This window comes from Panthera tigris, chromosome C1 (assembly GCF_018350195.1).
Source record: "Panthera tigris isolate Pti1 chromosome C1, P.tigris_Pti1_mat1.1, whole genome shotgun sequence".
Taxonomy (NCBI): domain Eukaryota; kingdom Metazoa; phylum Chordata; class Mammalia; order Carnivora; family Felidae; genus Panthera; species Panthera tigris.
The window spans coordinates 51,083,379-51,104,861 of record NC_056667.1 but is presented as its reverse complement, the minus strand read 5'-3'; the positions used below and the strand labels follow the sequence as shown (position 1 = coordinate 51,104,861).

Sequence of the window (21,483 nt, the reverse complement as noted above, 5' to 3'; positions counted from 1 at the left end):
ACATTCCTTGATTACTCTCTCAAAATGAACTGACATTCCTTGATTACTCCTAGAGAGTATATTTAGTCATGTTTACAACCTCAACATGTAGCACACTGCGTAACACAAGTAAATCCTAATAAATGTTGCTTGGTTTGGGTGGGTGGACAGGTGGATAGATAAATCTGCCTAAACTCTCAATTCCAAGGAGTTCAATTTCCAATGCCCTTCTGCAGGATATTAAAGCAATTTTATCATGCTTTTTTCTTTATCCTTGCTCACCTATCCCTCTTCAAACTCATTCTGAAAAAATTACAATCACCTAACCTTCATAATATTCAGATTAATGGTGCTAAGTTGTGGCATACAGTTTCAGTGACAATAAAAAGAATGAGAAGCCCCCAATATCAATGAATTTCTCTCAATATTTGAGTTTGAAGTTAATTACAAATAAAGATGCATGGAAATTGAACATGGCACTACAAATATGTCCAAACTTTCTACTTTAAAGAAAAAAATTTTTTACGTTTTTTTAATTTATTTAGAAAAGGAGACAGAGAGCGCGGGAGCAGGGGAGGGGCAGAGAGAGAAGGAGAGAGTGAAAATCCCAAGCAGTCTCTGGCGCTGCCCCCCACAGAGCCCGACTAGGGGCTCAAACCCACAAACCATGAGTCTGAAATCAATAGTTAGATGCTGAACCAACTGAACCACCTAGGTGCCCCCAAAAGTTCTACTTTAGAGACATTCAAATTTGTTTGAAATTTGACACAATAGTACATAACTCACACATCATCCTGAGGCTTGCCAAACATAATTCCTAATCTCCTACCTTGATGAAGTAATTAATTCTTTATTCTTTTAAGATCTAGTCTTGGGCCACGTGGGTGGCTCAGTGGGTTAAGCATCTGACTGTTGATTTCTACTCAGGTCATGATCTCATGGTTCATAAGATCAAACCACATCAGCCTCTGCGCAGTCAGCGCAGAGACTGCTTAGGATTCTCTCTCCCTCTTTTTCTGCCCTTCTCCCACATGTGTTCACTTTCTCTCTCTCTCTCAAAATAAATATTTTTAAAAACCTAGTCTCTAAAATTACTCTAAATTTACTCTAAATTTAAAATTTACTCAAAAAATTGGAAAATTGCTAGTACTAACTGAACTTTATCGTCCTGTTGACTTTCCACTATAATAATACTACCTCTGCTATTCCACTTTCTGACTTTTCACAGTCTTTTTTTAATGTTTGTCTATTTTGAGAGAGAGAGAGCACATGCACAAGCAGGGGAGGGGCAGTGAGAGAGGGAGAGAGAGAATCCCAGCAGGCTCTACACTGTCAGTGCAGTGCCCAACTTGGGGCTCAATCCTGCAGATCTGAGCTGAAATCTAGAGTCAGCTGCTCAACTGACTGACCCACCCCAGCGCCCCTCTTTTCTTAATTTTCTTAATTAATTATATCTATAATATTTATCTATATCTTACCCTTTTCCAAATTTCAGGTATATTACAAGAGAAGGAATATTTTATCTTATGCACCCCTGAATCTTCAGCACCTAGTACAGAGTTCAGTCCATAGCAGATGTGCAATAAACATTTGTCAGGTGAATGTAAGATAAATGGAGCCAAAGGAAGAAGGTTTTGTTTTGTTTTGCTTTGCTTTTGTTTTCTATGATGCTCTGGAGACACATGAGATCAGAGCTTTATGAACAAAGTCTCAAAGAACCACAACAAAAAAATGAAACGAAAGCTGATAAAAGAAATAGAAGAAAACTGCTAGTAACATTGAGGGTTCAGTCAAGGCTGACTATCACAATTAAACAAGCTAATATGAGAATCATAAGTAAAAAAAATTGTGAAATTGAATCCTCAAAGACTACAGTTCTTGTAATTATCAGATATGGGATAAAGTAAGTAAATATTTAAAAGTCAAATTGCTGGGTCCTAAAATGTATATATTTTCAATTTTTCTAAGTACTCTCAAATTTCTCATGAAGAGGTTGTAAATTTAAATATTTATCATAGAGAAGTTCTCTGTGTGAACACATGTATAAGGATGTTTAATGTAGCTTTACTGAAATAAAAAGTTGGAAACAACTTAAGTATTCATTAATAGGGGATTTGATGAACAAGATTATTAATTTACTCCACAAATATTTATTGAGAGCCTTATTATGCACCAGGCACTGGAGTTAACACTGAAAGTATGAGAGGCACAGTCCTTACTCTCAAGGAGCTTACAGTCCAGCAGATGAGAAACATTAAAAAAAGTATAAAAGTTGTTAATCCCATTATGATATTTGTGGTGAAGCAGAAATATAGGCTGCTACAAAACTACAGAAGTAGACCAAATTAGAAAGGTTGCTAATGATGCATTTCAAAATAGCTTAAACAATAAGGGGATGTATTACCATACACAAACAGAAGTCCTATGTAGGGATGGCTCTAGGTTGGTTAATTCAGTGCCTCTGTGACATCTAGGACTCCTGTTCTATTCATCGTCCCACTCTGCTAAATCTCAGCATGTTGGCCTTATCTTCACCTATTACTCCTTAAAGTAGCATGTGTCTGTTTCAGTACAAAGATAGGATATATGACAGATATGACAGAATCCAATGGAAGAAAAATTTTTCTTCTTTGTATTCTTTCTTTCTTTTTTTTAATGTTTGTTTATTTTTGAAACAGAAAGAGAGCAGAGGATGGAGAAAGAGAGAGGGGAACAGAGGATCCAAAGCGGGCTCCATGTTGACAGTAGAGAGCCAGATGCAGGGCTCGAACTCACAAACCATGAGATCATGTCCTGAGCCAAAGTTGAATGCTTAGGTCTGTATTATTTATTACAAATAGTGAATTTTTATTGTTTTAATAATTTTATATTAAATCTTTTTTTTGAAATTATGAGTTGTGCATTTACAGAGAAGATAAAAACCCTGTGTATACACCATTTTTGTTTTTGTTTTTGTTTTTTGGGAGAGAGAGAGAGTGCAAGCAGGGGAAAGGAGGAAGAGCAGAGAGAGAGGGACAGAGGATCTGAAGCAGGCTCTGCGCTGACTACAGCCAGCCTGATGTAGGACTTGAACTCTCAAACCACGAGATCATGACCTGAGTCGAAGTCAGACACTCAACCAACTGAGCCACCCAGCCCCTGTGTATACCTTTTTATGGAGGATAACAAAATTGTACTCAACAAGAAAAATACATTATGAGTAATTTTTTTATTTATTTACTTAACGTTTAATTCAAATATAATTAATATATGATGTTCTATGAGTCTCAGGTATATAATATAATGACGCAACAACTGTACACATTACTCAGTGTTCATCACAGTAAGTGTATTCTTAATCTCCTTCACCTATTTCACCCAACTCCCCCCTCCCCACCCACCTCCCTTCTGGGAACCATCAGTTTGTTATCTGTATTTAATTCTGGTTTTTTTGGTCTCTTTTTTCCTTTGTTCATTTGTTTCGTTTTCTTAATTTCCACATATGAGCGAACTCATGGTATTTGAGTAATTTTTAATCTGTTTGCTTCTTCCCAATGTTAGCCCTTTTATGCCAAAAACAAAACCCCATTATCTCAGTGTCCCTGATGATTTTATATTTCCTGTTTCTGACCCTTTTGAAAATGGAATCAAACTATTTTGCTTCTATTACTTGCTTATGGCTTTCAAAATTGTGTTTTTAAGATTTGTCCATGTTGTTATAGGTAGTTCTGGTTTATTTTTATTGCTGTATAATATTCCACTGTATGAATTACCACAAATTATTATTGATAGACATTTGGTTTGTTTCTAGTTTTTTGTCATTATAGTGTATATAGCATATTACTATATTATTTTTTTTTAATTTCTTGAAATTTTTATTTATTTTTGAGAGACAGACAGAGCACAAGCGGGGGAGGGGCAGAGAGGGAGGGAGACGCAGAATCTGAAGCAGGCTCCAGGCTCCGAGCTGACAGCACAGAGCCTGATGCAGGTCTCGAACTCATGAACTGCGAGATCATGACCTGAGCTGAAGTCAGACGCTTAACTTATTGAGCCACCCAGGTGCCCCATCATATTACTATATTATTTAGTGATTTTTAATCCACTTCTATTGTGGTCAGAAAAAATACTTTCAATATCAATCAATAATAGAATGACATCTAAAAAGTGTTCAAATTTCTAGAATTAAGTAATATATCTCTGTAGGGGCGCCTAGCTGGTCAGTCAGTAGAGCATGCAACTTTTATCTCAGGGTCGTAAGTTCAAGCCCCACATGGGGCATGGGGTCTAGTTAATAAGAAAAAAAAAAAAGTAATATGCTTCTATGTAACTCCTCATTTCTTTGTGCATTTAATAAAAGTTATGATTCAAAAAATTCCAAATTCTGGGATCTTATTTCCACAACATTTAGGTATAACCCTGGCAAGATCTGGAGCAACACAGATCCCTAAAAACAGTAGACATAGCATAAAAACCAACAGCACACATAGTAACACCAACTTGATATAAGTAAGTCATCAGCAATTTCTCATTAACAAATCCTAGATCCTCTACTGAGGCTATTTCCTACTTAACCTCTTTTTTGAGCATTAGGCACTTTGTCCAACTCTTTCTTCTTGAAAATCTCTTTCCTTTGGTCTCTGATAATACACCATTGTGGGGTTTTGTCCTCTATATTGTCTATATCTTCTTAATTTCATTCACTAATTCTTCTTCATCAGGATATCCTTAAAAATGGATATTCTCCACCTACACTTTCAATCAATGTGACCTTATCCATTGGCCTCAAATGCCACCTCTTTGAAAATAACTACAAATCAATTCTCAACAGCCTACTTCAGATTGTTCATTTCTAAGCAGTCTACTTCAAACACTACATATATGCCCAAACCCATGATTCCTTTAGTATACCATTTGTTTACTGACACTACCTATCATCCAAGATGATAGTGGAGTGTTTTTCGGGGTTTTTTTTAAGTTTATTTATTTTGTGAGAGAGAGAAAGAGACAGAGAGGGAGAGAGAGACTCCCAAGCAGTCTTCACACTGTCAGTACAGAGCCCAATCTGGGGCTCGAACTCAGGAACTGTGAGATCATGACCTGAGCAGAAAACAAGAGTCAGCAACTTATGAGCGCCTGGGTGGCTCAGTTGGTTAAGCATCTGACTTCAGCTCAGGTCATGGTCTCATAGTTTGTGAGTTCAAGCCCCGTGTCAGGCTCTGTGCTGACAGCTCGGAGCCTGGAGCCTGCTTCCGATTCTGTGTCTCTGTCTCTCTCTGCCCCTCCCCCACTTGTGCTCTGTCTCTATCAAGAATAAATAAAATGTAAAAAAATAATAATTTAAAAAACAAAAAAAGAGTCAGCTACTTAATGAACTGAGCCACCCACGTGCCCCCAAGATAGTAGTTTTTAAGTCTTCTTTATCTCCTCTCTCATGTTACCAAAACCAATAGTTAGATACTATTGATTCTATTTTATAATATCTCACATCCATCCCCTCCTTTCCATTTCCACTACCCTCTATCAGAGTCATTATATCTTGCCTGTTAACTGACTCCCAGTCATTCTATCAGTTATTCTAACAAAGAATGTATTTATTATGACTACCATGTGCTTCTTCTGGGCAAGATGATGTCCTAAACAGTACATTCTCAATATGTGATCACTGAAAATAATTAAATGAAATTTGGCATTTTGTTGCTCAGAAATCTAAGATAATAACAATCATTGTAGTTAAGTCGGCTGGGCACCCCACTTTCTGTCTCTCTGAAAACCTAAAAAACTTGCTGAAGCCAAAATTCTGTGACCTGTTGGAGTCCAGAACCAGCCCCCAAGATTTCTGTTAATTCTCCATAGCTTAAGTTTTAATGGTCCTCCCTGCTACCAGCTACTGCAATATGAGTTGTCTTCTTCATTCCAGATGTCAAATTCATTCCTTTTCCAAAAGAACTCCTCTTAGATCAAGCATCTCATGCACTTAACTGACTTTACTTAAGATGAGGTGATGTCAACAAGGCAGTGTTTCAGTGGACATGCAGCCTCCTTCCTAGCTCGTCTCCTTTTTCCCTCTAGATCTCCACACCCTTCTCCTTCCCTGTATCACCATTCCTAAACACAAAGCAAATTATAGTTGACCTTTGAACAACAGGGCATTAGGGGTTCCAACCCCAACCCTGTAGTCAAAAATCCACATATAGAACTTTTGAGTTCCCAAACACTTAAACTAATAGCTTACTGTTGACCAGAAGCCTTATGTGATAACATAAACAGTCAATGAACATATATTTTGTATAGGTATTATATACTGTATTTTTACAGTAAGCTAGAGAAAAGAAAATAATATTAAGAAAGTCACAAGGAAAATACAATTATAGGACTGTACTATATTTATTGCAAAAATCTACCTACAAGTGGACCTGTAAAGTTCAAACCCATTGTTCAAGGGTCAACTGTAGTCTTCTATTTCTCTCATTCATATCTCCTATTATCATTTACTATTTGTCTCTAGAGTTGAGGATGCTCAAGAACCCACTACAAGGATCTGTTCAAAGTACTTCTTCCAAAAAATATACAATGCTATCTTTAAAAAGAAATTCTAATTTCTTATTCTAATTGAATGCAGAGGATTACTTTGAAAAGCTAAATTAAATTTTTGAAAATTCTAATAACTTTTTCTCCAATTTCTTATATCATGAATAATAATACCATTTAGGATGCTTATGTGTACCAGGCACATCACTAAGCCCTTATGAAAATTATCATTAATACTTAGGAAGATTAAATAATTTGCCTAAAGTAACAACTAATTAGTAAAAAGAGCCAAAATTCAAAAGCACTTAATATCTGACTCCAAGGCCCATACTCTCCCATGCCTATAAACAAATGACATAAGGGCGCCTGAGTGGCTTAGTCGGTTAAGCGTCTGACTTCGGCTCAGGTCATGATCTCACGATTCGTGAGTTCGAGCCCCACGTTGGTCTCTGGGCTGACAGCTCAGAGCCTGGAGCCTGCTTCAGATTCATTGTCTCCCTCTGTCTGCCCCTCCACTGCCTGCACTCTGTCTCTCGCACGGTCTCAAAAATAAATAAACATTAAAAAAAAATTTTTTTAATGACATAACTCTTTAGCACAGCATTCAAGAAGCTCCTCCATAATTTGATCCTTTCCAGAATTCTCTCCCACCATACCTGCACTGGATATCTCGCTATTTGTTAAATATACTCTCTAATATTTCATGCCATTCTATTTATCTAAAACGCATGCCTTCTTTATCTATCACCTTCCTACTCATCCTTCAAGAATGCTGTGAGGACTTGGGCGCCTGGGTGGCTCAGTCAGTTTAAGTGTCTGACTTCGACTCAAGTCATGTTCTTGCAGTTCATGAGCTCGAGCCCTATGTCGGGCTCTGTGCTGACAGCTCGGAGCCTGGAGTCTGCTTCGGATTCTGTGTCTCCCTCTCTATCTACCTGTTACCTGCTCACACTCTGTCTCTCTCTCAAAAATAAATAAACATTAAAAAAATATTTTTTTTTTAAAGAGTGCTGTGAGGACTCAATGAGTTAAGCATGTGAACTACTTAAAATACTACCTGGCACATTATAAATACTCAATAAATGTTAGCTGTTACCATTATAAGACATTTACAAGGCTTTAGAAAATTGCTGATAAATGAGATGCCAAAATAAGTCAACCAAAAATAAAAGCCTTGATAATGACATATTCTCACACACGTTCTTTCCTTCTCTCTCTTACACACACACACACATACACACATGCACACACATACTCCTACACACAAAACCAAGGACAGACGTATAGTAGAAAAAAAGCCAGGAGTAAAGTGAGACACAGTCTTGGTTTAAATTACAGCTGTGCCATTTAATACCTGTGTGACATTGGACAAATTATTTAACTTCTCTAAGCTCCTGTTTCATACTCATAAGATACTTGAATCAAACTTGTAGGCTTGCTGTGAGAATTAAAGGCACTTCACAAAGAGCTTAGCATGATGCCTAACACAAGGCATTCATTAAGTGACATAAATTGTTAAAAGAAAATACATAATTATTAAAAGGACGGGCATATGTAGAAACTCAAAAACATCAAAATAAGTCAATAATTTCAGAAATTAGAACATCCTTAAGAATTGGAAAGTCTGGAAGCACCTGGGTGGCTCAGTTGATTAAGGATCTGACTTCAGTTCAGGTCATGATCTCATAGTTGATGGGTCTGAGCCCTGCATTGGGCTCTGTGCTGACAGCTCAGAGCCGAGAGCCTGCTACAGATTCTGTGTCTCCCTCTCTTTCTGCCCCTCCCCTGCTCACACTCTGTGTCTCCATCAAAAGTGAATAAATGTTAAAAAAAAAAAATTTTTTTTTAAAGAATTCAAAAATCTGGGGCGCCTGGGGCAACGGTTAAGCCTCCATCTCTTGATTTCAGCTCGGGTCATGATCTCACAGTTCATGGGATGGAGCCTCATATCTGGCTCTGCACTGACAGAGGGGAGCCTGCTTGGGATTCTCTCTCTCTTCTCTCTCTCTGCCCCTCCCCCAATCATGCTCACTCTCTCTCAAAATAAATAAACTTAAAAAAAAAAAGAATTGGAAAATCTACCATTTTCAGGTTAACCAAGGTGACACTTTAAATTATTTGCATACACTTCTTTTTCTCAATCTTTTTCATTTAACTTATTTATTTAAATTCAAGTTAGTTAGCATATAGTATAGTATTGGTTTCAGGAGTAGAACCCAGTGATTCATCACTTACATATAACAACCAGTGCTCATCCCAACAAGTGCCCTCCTTAATGCCCAGCACCCGTTTGCCCATTCTCTTACCCACTTCCCCTCCAGCAACCCTAAGTTTGTTCTCTGTATTTAAGAGTCTCTTATGGTTTGCCTCCCTCTCTGTTTTTATCTTGTTTTTCCTTCCCTTCCCCTATGTTCATCTGTTTTGTTTCTTAAATTCCACATATGAGTGAATTCATACAGCATTTGTCTTTCTCTGACTGCCTTATTTCGTTTAGCATTAATATACTCTAGTTCCATCCATGTTGTTACAAATGGCAAAATTTCATTATTTTTGATTGCCAGATAGTATTCCACAGTGTATATATACCATCTTCTTTATTCATTCATCAGTTGATGGACATTTGGGCCATTTCTATACTTTGGCTATTGTTGATAGTGCTGCTATAAACATTAGGGTGCATGTGCCCCTTCGAATCAGCATTTTTGTATCCTTTGGATAAATACCTAGTAGTACAATTGCTGGGTTGTAGGGTAGTTCTATTTTTAATTTTTGGAGAAACCTCCATACTGTTTTCCAGAGTGGCTGTACCAGTTTGCATTCCCACCAGCAGTGCAAAAGTGTTCCCCTTTCTCTGCCTCCTTGCCAACATCTGTGGTTTTCTGAGTTCATTTTAACCATTCTGACAGGTGTGAGGTGGTATCTTATTGTGGTTTTGATTTGTATTTCCCTGATGATGAGTGATACTGAACATCTTTTCATGTGTTTGTTAGCCATCTAAATGTCTTCTTTGGAAAAATGTCCATTCATATTAGCATATACTTTAAAGTTATCATCAGAAAACTTGATAAAGAATATTATGATATCAATTCAAGTAATATTTAACTAACACTCATAAGTCCAAAACTGTGAGGGATATAACAAAAGGTGTCATGATTCTCATCCTCAAAGAGTTTACTAGAAACCCAAACCATATGGCAATACATTATGTGTTACACAAAATACACGTTCTTAAAAGAAATATGCCAAAACAGAGGCATAAAAAGTAGAATGGTCAATTGGTTAAGGGTCTGACTCTTGATTTCAGCTCAGATCATGATCTCGCAATTCATGAGTTCAAGCTCCCCATGAGATTCTGTGCTGACAGTGTGGAACCTCCTTGGGATCCTCTGTCTCTCTTCTCTCTCTGCCCCTTCCTTACTCACTCTCTGTCAAAAATAAATAAAACATTAAGAAAAAAAGTTGGGGCACTGGGGTGTCTTAGTCTGTTAGGCATCCGACTTCAGCTGTAGTCATGATCTCATGGTTCGTGGGTTCGAGCCCTGCATCGGGCTCTGTGCTGACAGCTCAGAGCCCAGAATCTGCTTTGGATTCTGTGTCTCCCTCCCTCTCTGCCCCTCCCCTACTCGTTCTCTCTCGTTCTCTCTCTCTCAAAAATAAGTAAACATTAAAGTTTTTTAAAAAAATTATTAAGATGGTATGGGGCACCTGGGTGGCTCAGTTGGTTAAGCATCCAACTCTTGATTTCGGCTCAGGTCATAATCTCACAGTTCATGGGATCAAGCTCTATGTTGACATCGGGCTCCATGATGACAGCACAGATCCTGCTTGGGATTCTCCCTCCCTCTCTCTCTGCCTTTTCTCGCTCTTGCACACATACATGCACACTTAATAATTTTTAAGTGTACATACAGTTCAGTGGTTTTAAATACATTCACAATTTCACAATGTTGTGCTAATAAAATTACCACCATATATCTCCAGAACTCTTCATCTCTCTCTCTCAAAATAAATAAATAAATAAATATAAAAAAATTATTAAGAAGGTAAATTCTGTTATTATTTTACAATAAAAAAGAAGCAAAAAACAAAAAAAATATGCCAAAAGTAGACTGATCTGGAAATAAAACAATGAAAACTGTTACACAATAAAGGAATACAAAGATTTTTAAATGGGTTACAAATTTAGCACTTACCTTCATATTTAAAATGGTAACATTTTCCAAGCAACAATACAGGGGAATTTCTACTAAAATATGTCTTTGTTTTCAACACCCAACCTAAACAAGAAAAGAGAAAAACAGTTTTGCAATTAAAGGATTTCAGGCTAAAAGTGTAGCATTTTATTTTATTTTATTTCAAATCATCAATTCTAAACTATGAACATGCAGTTTTTTGCAAGAATAGCAAAATATATGGACAAAGAACTGAAAATACAGGTCATTTATGCTACCTTCAAATACAGTTAAGTATTTTAAACACACTCCATCATGTAAAGAACATGAGAAAGAAAAGAACTTAATTTTAATTTATTTTCAAACAGGTCACAATGTTCTTTTTTTCCCCACAATGATCTTATGGTATAAAACTTAAAAGGTACAAATTCTGGAGACACCTCAGTGGCTTAGTTGGTTGAGTGTCCAACTCTTCACTTTGGCTCAGGTCGTGATCTCAGGGCTGTGGGATCAAGCCCCACATCAGGCTCCACACTGAGTGTGGAGCCTGCCTGGGACTCTCTCTCTTTCTCCCTCTGCCCCTCTCCCCTGTGCGCACTCTCTCTTTTCTCTCAAGTAAAAATTAAAAATTACAAATAAAATAACAGTATAGGAGTGCCTTAGGTGGCTTAGTCAGTTGAGCATCTGACTTCAGCTCAGGTCATGATCTTGCAGTTCATGAGTTCGAGGCTGCTTAGGGCTCACTGCTGTCAGTGCAGAGCCTACTTGGGATCCTCTTTCCCCCTCTCTCTCTCTGCCTCTCCTCACTTGTGCGCACATGCACTCTCTCTCCCAAAAATAAATAAACATTTTTAAAAAAACAAAAGTTACTTTTAAAAATAACAGTGCAAATTCTACTCCAGTTTCTCTGACATTAACTTCTTTCTCCCACATGCAACAAATGTTACCAATTTCTTGTCTTTCCTTCCATTTTAGATAATTAAAATATTTAAAGTAATTGAGTATTCCAATGAGGTAATTTAGGGAAAAGGTAACACAGTCCACTACTGCTTGTGATAAATGTGAATCCCTGAAGTTTCCTAGGTAAATGTATAACCCCATCATTTCAGCCACCTGAGGATGTCTGAAAATAGTGAATAGAGCTTTCAGAGATCCTCATTTCCATTTCCACCTCCAAATCCCCAATTCCCAACTACAGTTGCAAATTCTTTAAGTTTTATTCCTGCGAAACTGTAGCATCTATCCTCTTGGTTTTTTATGATGCCATTAATAGTTCTTAATTTCCTGAGAAAAACACTTGCCCATTATATTCCTGAGTATTCCTAAGTATATGAAATTCCTGACTGCTAAGGATAGACTTAAAAGCAGCTCCTAACATGCAAGAGCATATAAACAGAAAGAATCTGAAATTGGGAGCCAACAGACTTAGGTCTACTCTTAAGTAGACTATCTGCCATTTATATTGAAAAGTTTTTAGAAAATGTAAAATAAGTGACTTTTTACAAAAGTGCTCCCCAAAGTACTTTAATACAAATGAATACAAAAAAGAAATAGAAATATGTATTCATAATAAAGATGATGCAAGTATTTGAATTTGCTAGAGAAAAGGAAGAATGGCAAATAAATATATGAATCGGGTTTTCCTTTACTTGGATTGCTGCAGTACTCTCCAAAACGGTTTCTGTGTCATCAGTTTTTCCTCATTCTAGCATATGCCACATGTCACTGCCAAATTAATCTCTCTGTGGCTCAGCTTTGAATAGGTAACTCTTCTGCTCAAAAACCATCCTCAGTGACTCACTACTTAACAGATTTATTATGAACTTCTCAGTGATACTACAGACATTCCAAAATATGATACAAATTACGTTTACAGTCATCTTTTCCACTACTTTTCACCTATACTCAAAGTGGGCTTTGCTGTTTGGCTCATACTATCCCATGACAAAAATATCCTCCCCAATATGAGCCTATCTACTTCTTACAGCTCGTGTGTGTGTGTGTGTGTGTGTGTGTGTGTGTGTGTGTGTGTGTCTGCAGAGCGAGTGAGTGTGAGCCAGGGAGGAGCAGAGGGAGGAAGGGAAGAGAATCTTAAGCAGGCTCCACACCCTCCTGTGTGCACTTCTAAGCCAGTTTTTCTTTTTCCCACCTGGCTCTGATGCTCTTCTCTGAACTCCAGTGGGAAAATGGTATTTACTGATCCTATTCTATACCAGGAACTAGGCTAGGCACCTTACAAACAAACATTATCTCTTAGAATTGTTAGTACTGTACGAAAATGATTCTAACCCCCAAATAGTAATAACTCCCTCCCCCTCTAAAGGCAGTATTTCTAAAGCAAATTCTAAGAACTTCACAAAAACAACTTCAAATAAAAGGAAACAATCTTCAAGGAGGAACTTCTCTTTCTCCCTATGCTCTAGCCTCTGCCTACCCCGTCTTACCATTCACCAATCCTTCCTCAAGAAAAGAGAAGTTGTGAGTCTGATTCTTAAGAGCCTGGGGCATTGCAAGGATCCACATTTTACTTGAGCACAGATATACAGTGCTTTAAAGCTCAACCATCACTCATATGGTGCATACTCTCTCACTCTTACACTTCCTGTGCAAATCCTGGCAGGACCTAACCCTCATAATAGACTGACTTATTTTAATACTCCATGATGCTAGGTACATAAGAAGGCTCAGGACTTCTCATAAGGCCCAGCCATTTTCCTCTCTTTTTCCACAGGCATGTCAAAGCTGAATTAGGCCAGTATGCCAAATGACTAGTCTATAGAATATTCTTTTTTTCTTTTAATTATTTTGTTTTAGTTGACCAGTTTTCATTTTATCTTTATAAAAGTATTGTAAGAAACACAACTACCTCTACCCTAGCTTGTTGATGCTGCACCAGGATACCATGGCACACACAGACAAAAAATGAAGGATATAAAATCCATAGAGACATGGGATAACAGAGCCTGGAGTATAGGAAGGAGCCATGAATAAAATTATATTAATAAGTTCTTCTTATACATATTGAAAAATATATATTCACCAGAATTCTTCATACTGAAGAATATATTCTTATTTTGTATCTTAATCTCCCCTACTGTTTACCTTTAAGTCTCAGTTTATAGCAGAGGGAGGTGGGACAGAGACAAATGTCATTATGATTCAAATGAAAACTAAATAAAAGTAAGTAAGTTAAGAAAAGTAAGTAAATTTGGCAAGCAAGCCATTAAATAAATTGAAACGGGGCAGTGACTGTCTGTGAGGGGTGAGCATTGACCAGAAGGAAGCTTGAAGAAACTTTTTGTGCTGAAGGAAATTTTTTTTTCTTTTAATATAATTTATTGTCAAGTTAGCTAACATACAGTGTATACAGTGTGCTCTTGGTTTCGGGGGTAGATTCCCATGATTCATCACTTAAATACAACACCCAGTGCTCATCATAACAAGTGCCCTCCTTAATGCCCATCACCCATTTAGCCCAACCCTCCACCCACCTCCCCTCCAGCAACCTTCAGTTTGTTCTGTATATTTAAGAGTCTCTTATGGTTTGCCTCCCTCTCTGTTTTTATCTTATGAAACAACTTTTTTCTTATATCACACAGTTCTGTGGATTGACTGGGCTCAACTGAGCAGTTCTCCTGCTAAGTCTAACGTAGTGGAAATCAGATGGAGAGGCTCAACTGAGACACTGAATTGGCTGATGCTTTCTCTCTTAGATCATCTCAGGGCCTTTCTTCATCATGTGGTCTCTCCATGTGATTTTCTCCAGCAGAGTACCTAAAGTGGTGACATAACAGTTCAGAGCTCCAAATCAGAGCAAGCAGAAGTTGCCTCTTAATGGCCAGTCCTAGAATTGACACAGCCTCATTTCCTCTCATTCTATTGGTTAATATGGGCACAGGCCAGCCCAGATTCAATGAAAAAAGAGACAACACAAGATATGATTAAACATCCTTACTAAGGACGATCTTTGGAGAATAGCAATCATAAACAGAATGTTACAAAAAACCTGTAGTCCATTAAGTCAGCTACCTGAAAACCACAAAGCTTTAAAAGATCCAAACAAGCCAAAAAATGTAGAAATAACAGATGATAATTATTTTCGGGAGGATCTGAAACACCCAGAAGGATGGTTTACTTTTAACCATTTTTAAAAAGGAAGTCAAGTTTACACACCTCATGAAGTCAGGTAAATAAAAGGAGAGAGGGGAGAAGAAAGCAAAATTAAGCAGTTTTCCAAGAAAGTAAGGTACAGAGTCTTTTAAATCTTAAGTGCTATGCCATTTCTAGTTCCATCTTCATCATTTCATAATATTGACATTGAAAAAAATAATCCTAAATTATGTTTACTATATTCAGAGAAGAGCAAGACTGAGGAACAGGGAGGCTGGATTTGAATACCACCAGTTTCATGACTTATTACCTAGATATGTGACCACAAATATGTTAATCTCAGTTTTCTAATTAAAAAAAAAATCTCAGGAAGATATCCATCTCAGAAAGATATGAGATTTATATAAGGTACATAAATCATCTACAAAATGCTAGGGACCTGGGTGGCTCAATCTGTTAAACCTCTGACTTCAGCTCAGGTCATGATCTTGCAGTTCATGGGTTCGAGCCCCGTGTTGGGCTCTGTGCTGACAGTTGAGCCTGGAGCCTGCTTCAGATTCTGTCTCCCTCTTTCTGCCCCTCCCCCACTCATGGTTTGTCTCTCTCAAAAATAAATAAACATTTAAAAAAAACTTTTTTTAAATGCTAGTAAATGCTCAATCAATCTTAGTCCTTCCTGCACCACCCATACTACACAAACTCTAAGCAAGGAAAATACAGAAAACATTTTAGAGAGATTTTCAACCAATAAAACCAAACAAAAATACTAGTCCATAACTTGAAGCTATCTAGAACACTTAGTCACCTTAAACCATCTGTTCTTCAGAGATTAGAAATTACCATAATTTTATGGTAGCCACTTAAGTATCGAGATAAGGAAAACAACACATGTAAATAATAGTTTAACAATTCCTAGGATACTGATAAACTGGGTTATTCTAGGAGCACCTAGGTCTTAAGCTTAAGACTGGCTCAGGTCATGAGCTCATGATTCTTGAAGTCAAGCCCCACATCAGGCTCTACACTGACAGCACTCAGAGCTTGCTTCGGATTCTCTGCCTCCTTCCTCTGCCACTCCCCTGCTCACACACTCTCTCTCTCTCTGTCTCTCTCAAAAATAAATAAATAAACATTTAAAAATAAAAGTGATTTGTATTTAAAAAATAGTAAAATAAAAATGGGTTATCTAGTGCCTGTATGACAATTTTCAACTTACAAATGAAATCTTCATCACATAACCTATTCACCAAATTAAATGGCTTAAAAAGAACATAAGCCTCTATTTGCAGATGACATGATCTTTACATACAGAAAATCCAAAGGAATCCAAAAAAAAAACTATTAGAGCTAATAAAGTAGAACATCAAGCTTACAAGACACAAGATAAAATTACAAAAAGCAACTGTATTTCTATATACTGGCAACAAATAAAGAAAGAAAACAATTCACTTTAAAATAGCATCAAAAAGAATAAAATACTTAGGAATAACTTTAACAAAAAAGGAAGTAAATACTTTCCTAAATACTTAGGAAAAACTTTAACAAGCTTTACAAGTAGAAAACGATAAAACATGATTGAAACAAAAAATTACAAACCTAAATATAAAGGAACATATCCCATGTCTAAGGAAACATATCCCATGTCCATGAATTAGAAGATTTAATATGGCAATACTGTACAAGTGATCTACAGATTCACTAAAATCTCTATCAAAATCCCAACTGGATTTCATGCAGAAATTGTTAAGATGATCAAAAATTCATCCAAAATAGCCAAAATAATCTTGGAAAGAACAGAGTTGAAGGAATCACACTTTCCAATTTTGTAATTTTACAAAAAGCTAAAGTAATTAAGAGAGTGTTGCACTGGCACACGGATGGATGTGTACATACATGGAACTGAACTGGAAGTCCATAAATAAACCTTTACATCTGTGGTCAACTGATTTTTTTTTTAACATTTACTTATTTTTGAGACAGAGAGAGATAGAGCATGAACGGGGGAGGGGCAGAGAGAAGGAGACACAGAATCTGAAACAGGATCCAGGCTCTGAGCTGTCAGCACAGAGCCCAACGCGGGGCTCAAACTCACAGACCGCGAGATCATGACCTGAGCCGAAGTCGGCCGCTTAACCGACTGAGCCACGCAGGCACCCCTGTGGTCAACTGATTTACACAAGGGAATCAAGACCATTCAATGGAGAAAGAATAGTCTTTTCAAAAAATAAATAGTTGCAAATACCAAAACTTCATGAAGTTGGACTTCTACGTCACATCACATGCAAAAATTAACTCAAAATGGATCAAAGACCTAAATATAAGAGCTAAATTAATAAAATTCTCGGGGTTCCTGGGTGGCTCAGTCAGGTAAGCGTCTGACTCTTGATTGTGGCTCAGGTAATGATCCCAGGATCCCTCATCAGGCTCCACACTTACTGTGGAGCTTAAGATTCTCTCTCTCTCCCTCTGCCCCTCTCCCCAACTCATGCTCGCTTTCTCTTTCCCTAAAAAAAGGGTTTTTTTTAATTAAAAAAAATAAAACTCTTACGAAAACACAGGTATAAATCTTCATGATTCTGATTTACACAACAGTTTCTCTAATTTGATATCAAAAGCACAAACAACCAAAGAAAAAATAAATAAACTGGATTTCATCAAAATTTGAAGGTTTTGTGCTGTAGTGGACACTATCAAGAAAGTAAAAAGACAACATCAAAATGGGAGAAAGTATTTGTAAATCATATATTTGCTAAGGGATTTCTATCTAGAACATATAAAGAACTCATACAACTCAAAAATAAAAAGACAAATAACCCAATTAAAAAATACACAAAAGGATTTAAATAGATATTTCTCCAAAGAATATATGCAAATACTAAGTATATGGAAGGTTGCTTAATATCATTATTCATCAAGGAAATGCAAATCAAACTCACTGAGATACTTCGTACCCACTGGAATGGCTCCAATAAAAAAAGATGGACAATTAAAAGTGCTGTTGACGATGTGGAGAAATTCAAACCCTCAAACATTGCTGATAGGAATGTAAAATGGTACAGCCACCTTAGAAAACAGCTTGGTACTTTTTCAAAAAGTTAAAATTAGAGTTAATGTATTATCCAGCAATTCTACTCTTAGGTATATATCCAAGAGAACTGAATACATATGTTCACACAAAAACTTTTACACAATGTTCATAGCAGCAATATTCATATTAGCCAAAAATTCAAAAACAACCCAAATGTCCATCAAATAATAAATGGGTAAAGAAAATGTAGTATGGCCATACAATTAAATATTATTCAGTCATATAAAGGAATGAAGTACTGATACATACATGCTACAATATGGATGAATTTTGAAAACATTATGCTAAGCGAAAGGAGTCAGACAGAAAAGGCCACAAGTTGCATAATGCCATTTATATGAAATGTCCAGAACAGTCAAATCCATAGAGACAGTAAATAGACTGGTGATTGCCAGGGGCTAGAGAAGAGGTGGGGAGGAACAGGGAGTAGATGCTAATGGGTACTGGGTTGCATTTTGGGGTGATAAAGGTGTTCTGGGATTAGCTAGTGATGATGTACAATCTTATAAATATACTAAAAACCACTGAATCATAAAAGGATGATTTTTTTAGTATATCTCAATTTTTAAAAAATCAGTGCTCATAGTTTTCAAAATGCAATGTCTTATTATCAAGTTGTAACTGTCTAACATGGCCTTTAGCTGGCCATGCTTTCCAGTGAGCAGGAGCCAACTGTCCATTGTGTTTTACCTGAATTTGCATTATTTTTTTAATTTTATTTTTGTGGTTTTTTTAATTTTCTTTTTTTAAATTTACATCCAAGTTAGTTAGCATATAGTGCAACAATGATTTCAGGAGTAGATTCCTTAGTGTCCCTTACCTATTTAGCCCATTCCCCTCCCCCCCCACAACCCCTCCAGTAACCCTCAGTTTGTTCTCCATATTTATGAGTCTCTTATGTTTTGTACTCCTCCCTGTTTTTATATTATTTTTTTTCCCTTCCCTCATGTTCATCTGTTTTGTCTCTTAAAGTCCTCATATGAGTGAAGTCATATGCTATTTGTCTTTCTCTGACTGACTAATTTCACTTAGCATAATACCTTCCAGTTCCATCCACATAGTTGCAAATAGCAAGATTTCATTCTTTTTGATTGCCGAGTAATACTCCATTGTATATAAATACCATATCTTCTTTATCCATTCATCCATCGATGGACATCTGGGCTCTTTCCATACTTTGGCTATTGTTGATAGTGCTGCTATAAACATTGGGGTGCATGTGTCCCTTTGAAATAGCACACCTAGGGGCGCCTGGGTGGCGCAGTCGGTTGAGCGTCCGACTTCAGCCAGGTCACGATCTCGCAGTCCGTGAGTTCGAGCCCCGCGTCAGGCTCTGGACTGATGGCTCGGAGCCTGGAGCCTGTTTCCGATTCTGTGTCTCCCTCTCTCTCTGCCCCTCCCCCGTTCATGCTCTGTCTCTCTCTGTCCCAAAAATAAATAAAAAACGTTGAAAAAAAATTAAAAAAAAAAAAAGAAATAGCACACCTATATCCCTTGGATAAATACCTAGCAGTACAATTGCTGGGTCATAGGGTAGTTCTATTTTTAGCTTTTTGAGGAACCTCCATATTGTTTTTCAGAATGGGTGCACCAGCTTGCATTCCCACCAACAATGCAAAAGAGATCCTCTTTCTCCGCATCCTTGCCAACATCTGTTGTTGCAACGTTAGCCATTCTGACAGGTGTAAGGTGGTATCTCATTGTGATTTGGATTTGTATTTCCCTGATGAGGAGTGATGTTGAGCATTTTTTCACGTGTCGGTTGGCCATCTGGATGTCTTCTTTGGAGAAGTGTCTATTCATGTGTTTTGCCCATTTCTTCACTGGATTATTTGTTTTTTGGGTGTTGAGTTTGATAAGTTCTTTATAGATTTTGGATATTAATCCTTTATCTGATATGTCATTTGCAAATATCTTCTCCCATTCTGTTGGTTGCCTTTTAGTTTTGCTGATTGTTTCCTTCACTGTGCAGAAGCTGTTTATTTTGATGAAGTCCCAGTAGTTCATTTTTGCTTTTGTTTCCCTAGCCTCCGGAGACGTGTTGAGTAAGAAGTTGCTGAGGCCAAGATCAAAAAGGTTTTGCCTGCTTTCTCCTCGAAGATTTTGATGGCTTCCTGTCTTACGTTTAGGTCTTTCATCCATTTTGAGTTTATGTATGGTGTAAGAAAGTGGTCCAGGTTCATTCTTCTGTATGTTGCTGTCCAGTTTTCCCAGCACCACTTGCTGAGGAGACTGTCTTTATTCCATTGGATATTCTTTCCTGCTTTGTCAAAGATTAGTTAGCCATACGTTTGTAGGTCCATTTCTGGGTTCTCTATTCTGTTCCATTGATCTAAGTGTCTGTTCTTCTGCCAGTACCATACTGTCTTGATGATTACAGCTTTGTAGTATAGCTTGAAGTCCAGGATTGTGATGCTTCCTGCTTTGGTTTTCTTTTTCAAGATCGCTTTGGCTATTCGGGGTCTTTTCTGGTTCCATACAAATTTTAGGACAGTTTGTTCTAGCTCTGTGAAGACTGCTGGTGTTATTTTGATAGGGATTGCATTGAATACGTAGACTGCTTTGGGTAGTATCGACATTTCAACAATATTTGTTCTTCCTATCCAGGAGCATGGAATCTTTTTCCATTTTTTTTGTGTCTTCTTCAATTTCTTTCATAAGCTTTCTATAGTTTTCAGTGTATAGATTTTTCACCTCTTTGGTTAGATTTATTCCTAGGTACTTTATGGGTTTTTGTGCAATTGTAAATGGGATCAATTCCTTGATTTCTCTTTCTGTCGCTTCATTGTTTGTGTATAGGAATGCAACTGATTTCTGTGCATTGATTTTATATCCTGCAACTTTGCTGAAATCATGAATCAATTCTAGCAGTTTTTTGGTGGAATCTTTAGGGTTTTCCATATAGAGTATCATGTCATCTGTGAAGAGTGAAAGTTTGACCTCCTCCCGGTCGATTTGGATGCCTTTTATTTCTTTGTGTTGTCTGATTGCAGAGGCTAAGACTTCCAATACTATGTTGAGTGACAGTGGCAAGAGTGAACATCCCTGTCTTGTTTCTGACCTCAGGGGGAAAGCTCTCAGTTTTTCCCCATTGAGGATGATATTAGCGTTGGGTCGTTCATATATGGCTTTTATGATCTCGAGGTATGATCCTTCTATCCCTACTTTCTTGAGGGGTTTTATCAAGAAAGGATGCTGTATTTTGTCAAATGCCTTCTCTGCATCTATTGAGAGGATCATATGGTTCTTGTCCTTTCTTTTATTGATGTGATGAATCACATTAATTTATTGTGGATATTGAGCCAGCCCTGCATCCCAGGTATAAATCCCACTTGCTCATGGTGAATAATTGTTTTAATGTATTGTTGGATCCAGTTGGCTAATATCTTGTTGAGGATTTTTGCATCTATGTTCATCAGGGAAATTGGTATAGTTCTCCTTTTTAGTGGGGTCTCTGTCTGGTTTTGGAATCAAGGTAATGCTGGCTTCATAGAAAGAGTTTGGAAGTTTTCCTTCCATTTCTATTTTTTGGAACAACTTCAAGAGAATAGGTGTTAACTCTTAAATGTTTGGTAGAATTCCCCTGGAAAGCCCTCTGACCCTGGACTCTTGTTTTTTGGCAGA

The 21,483-nt window shown here is 37.3% G+C and overlaps 1 protein-coding gene across 2 annotated transcripts in view; it reads right to left on the bottom strand.

Moving 5' to 3' along the window:
- ATG4C (autophagy related 4C cysteine peptidase) overlaps positions 1 to 21,483 on the bottom strand; it is a 95,859-nt gene that overhangs the window by 44,237 nt on the left and 30,139 nt on the right. For both annotated transcript variants that reach the window (XM_042997438.1, XM_007089858.3), the window contains one exon: positions 10,683 to 10,766. In XM_042997438.1, the coding sequence (XP_042853372.1) occupies positions 10,683 to 10,766 (84 nt within the window). The remainder of the gene's footprint in view (positions 1 to 10,682; positions 10,767 to 21,483) is intronic.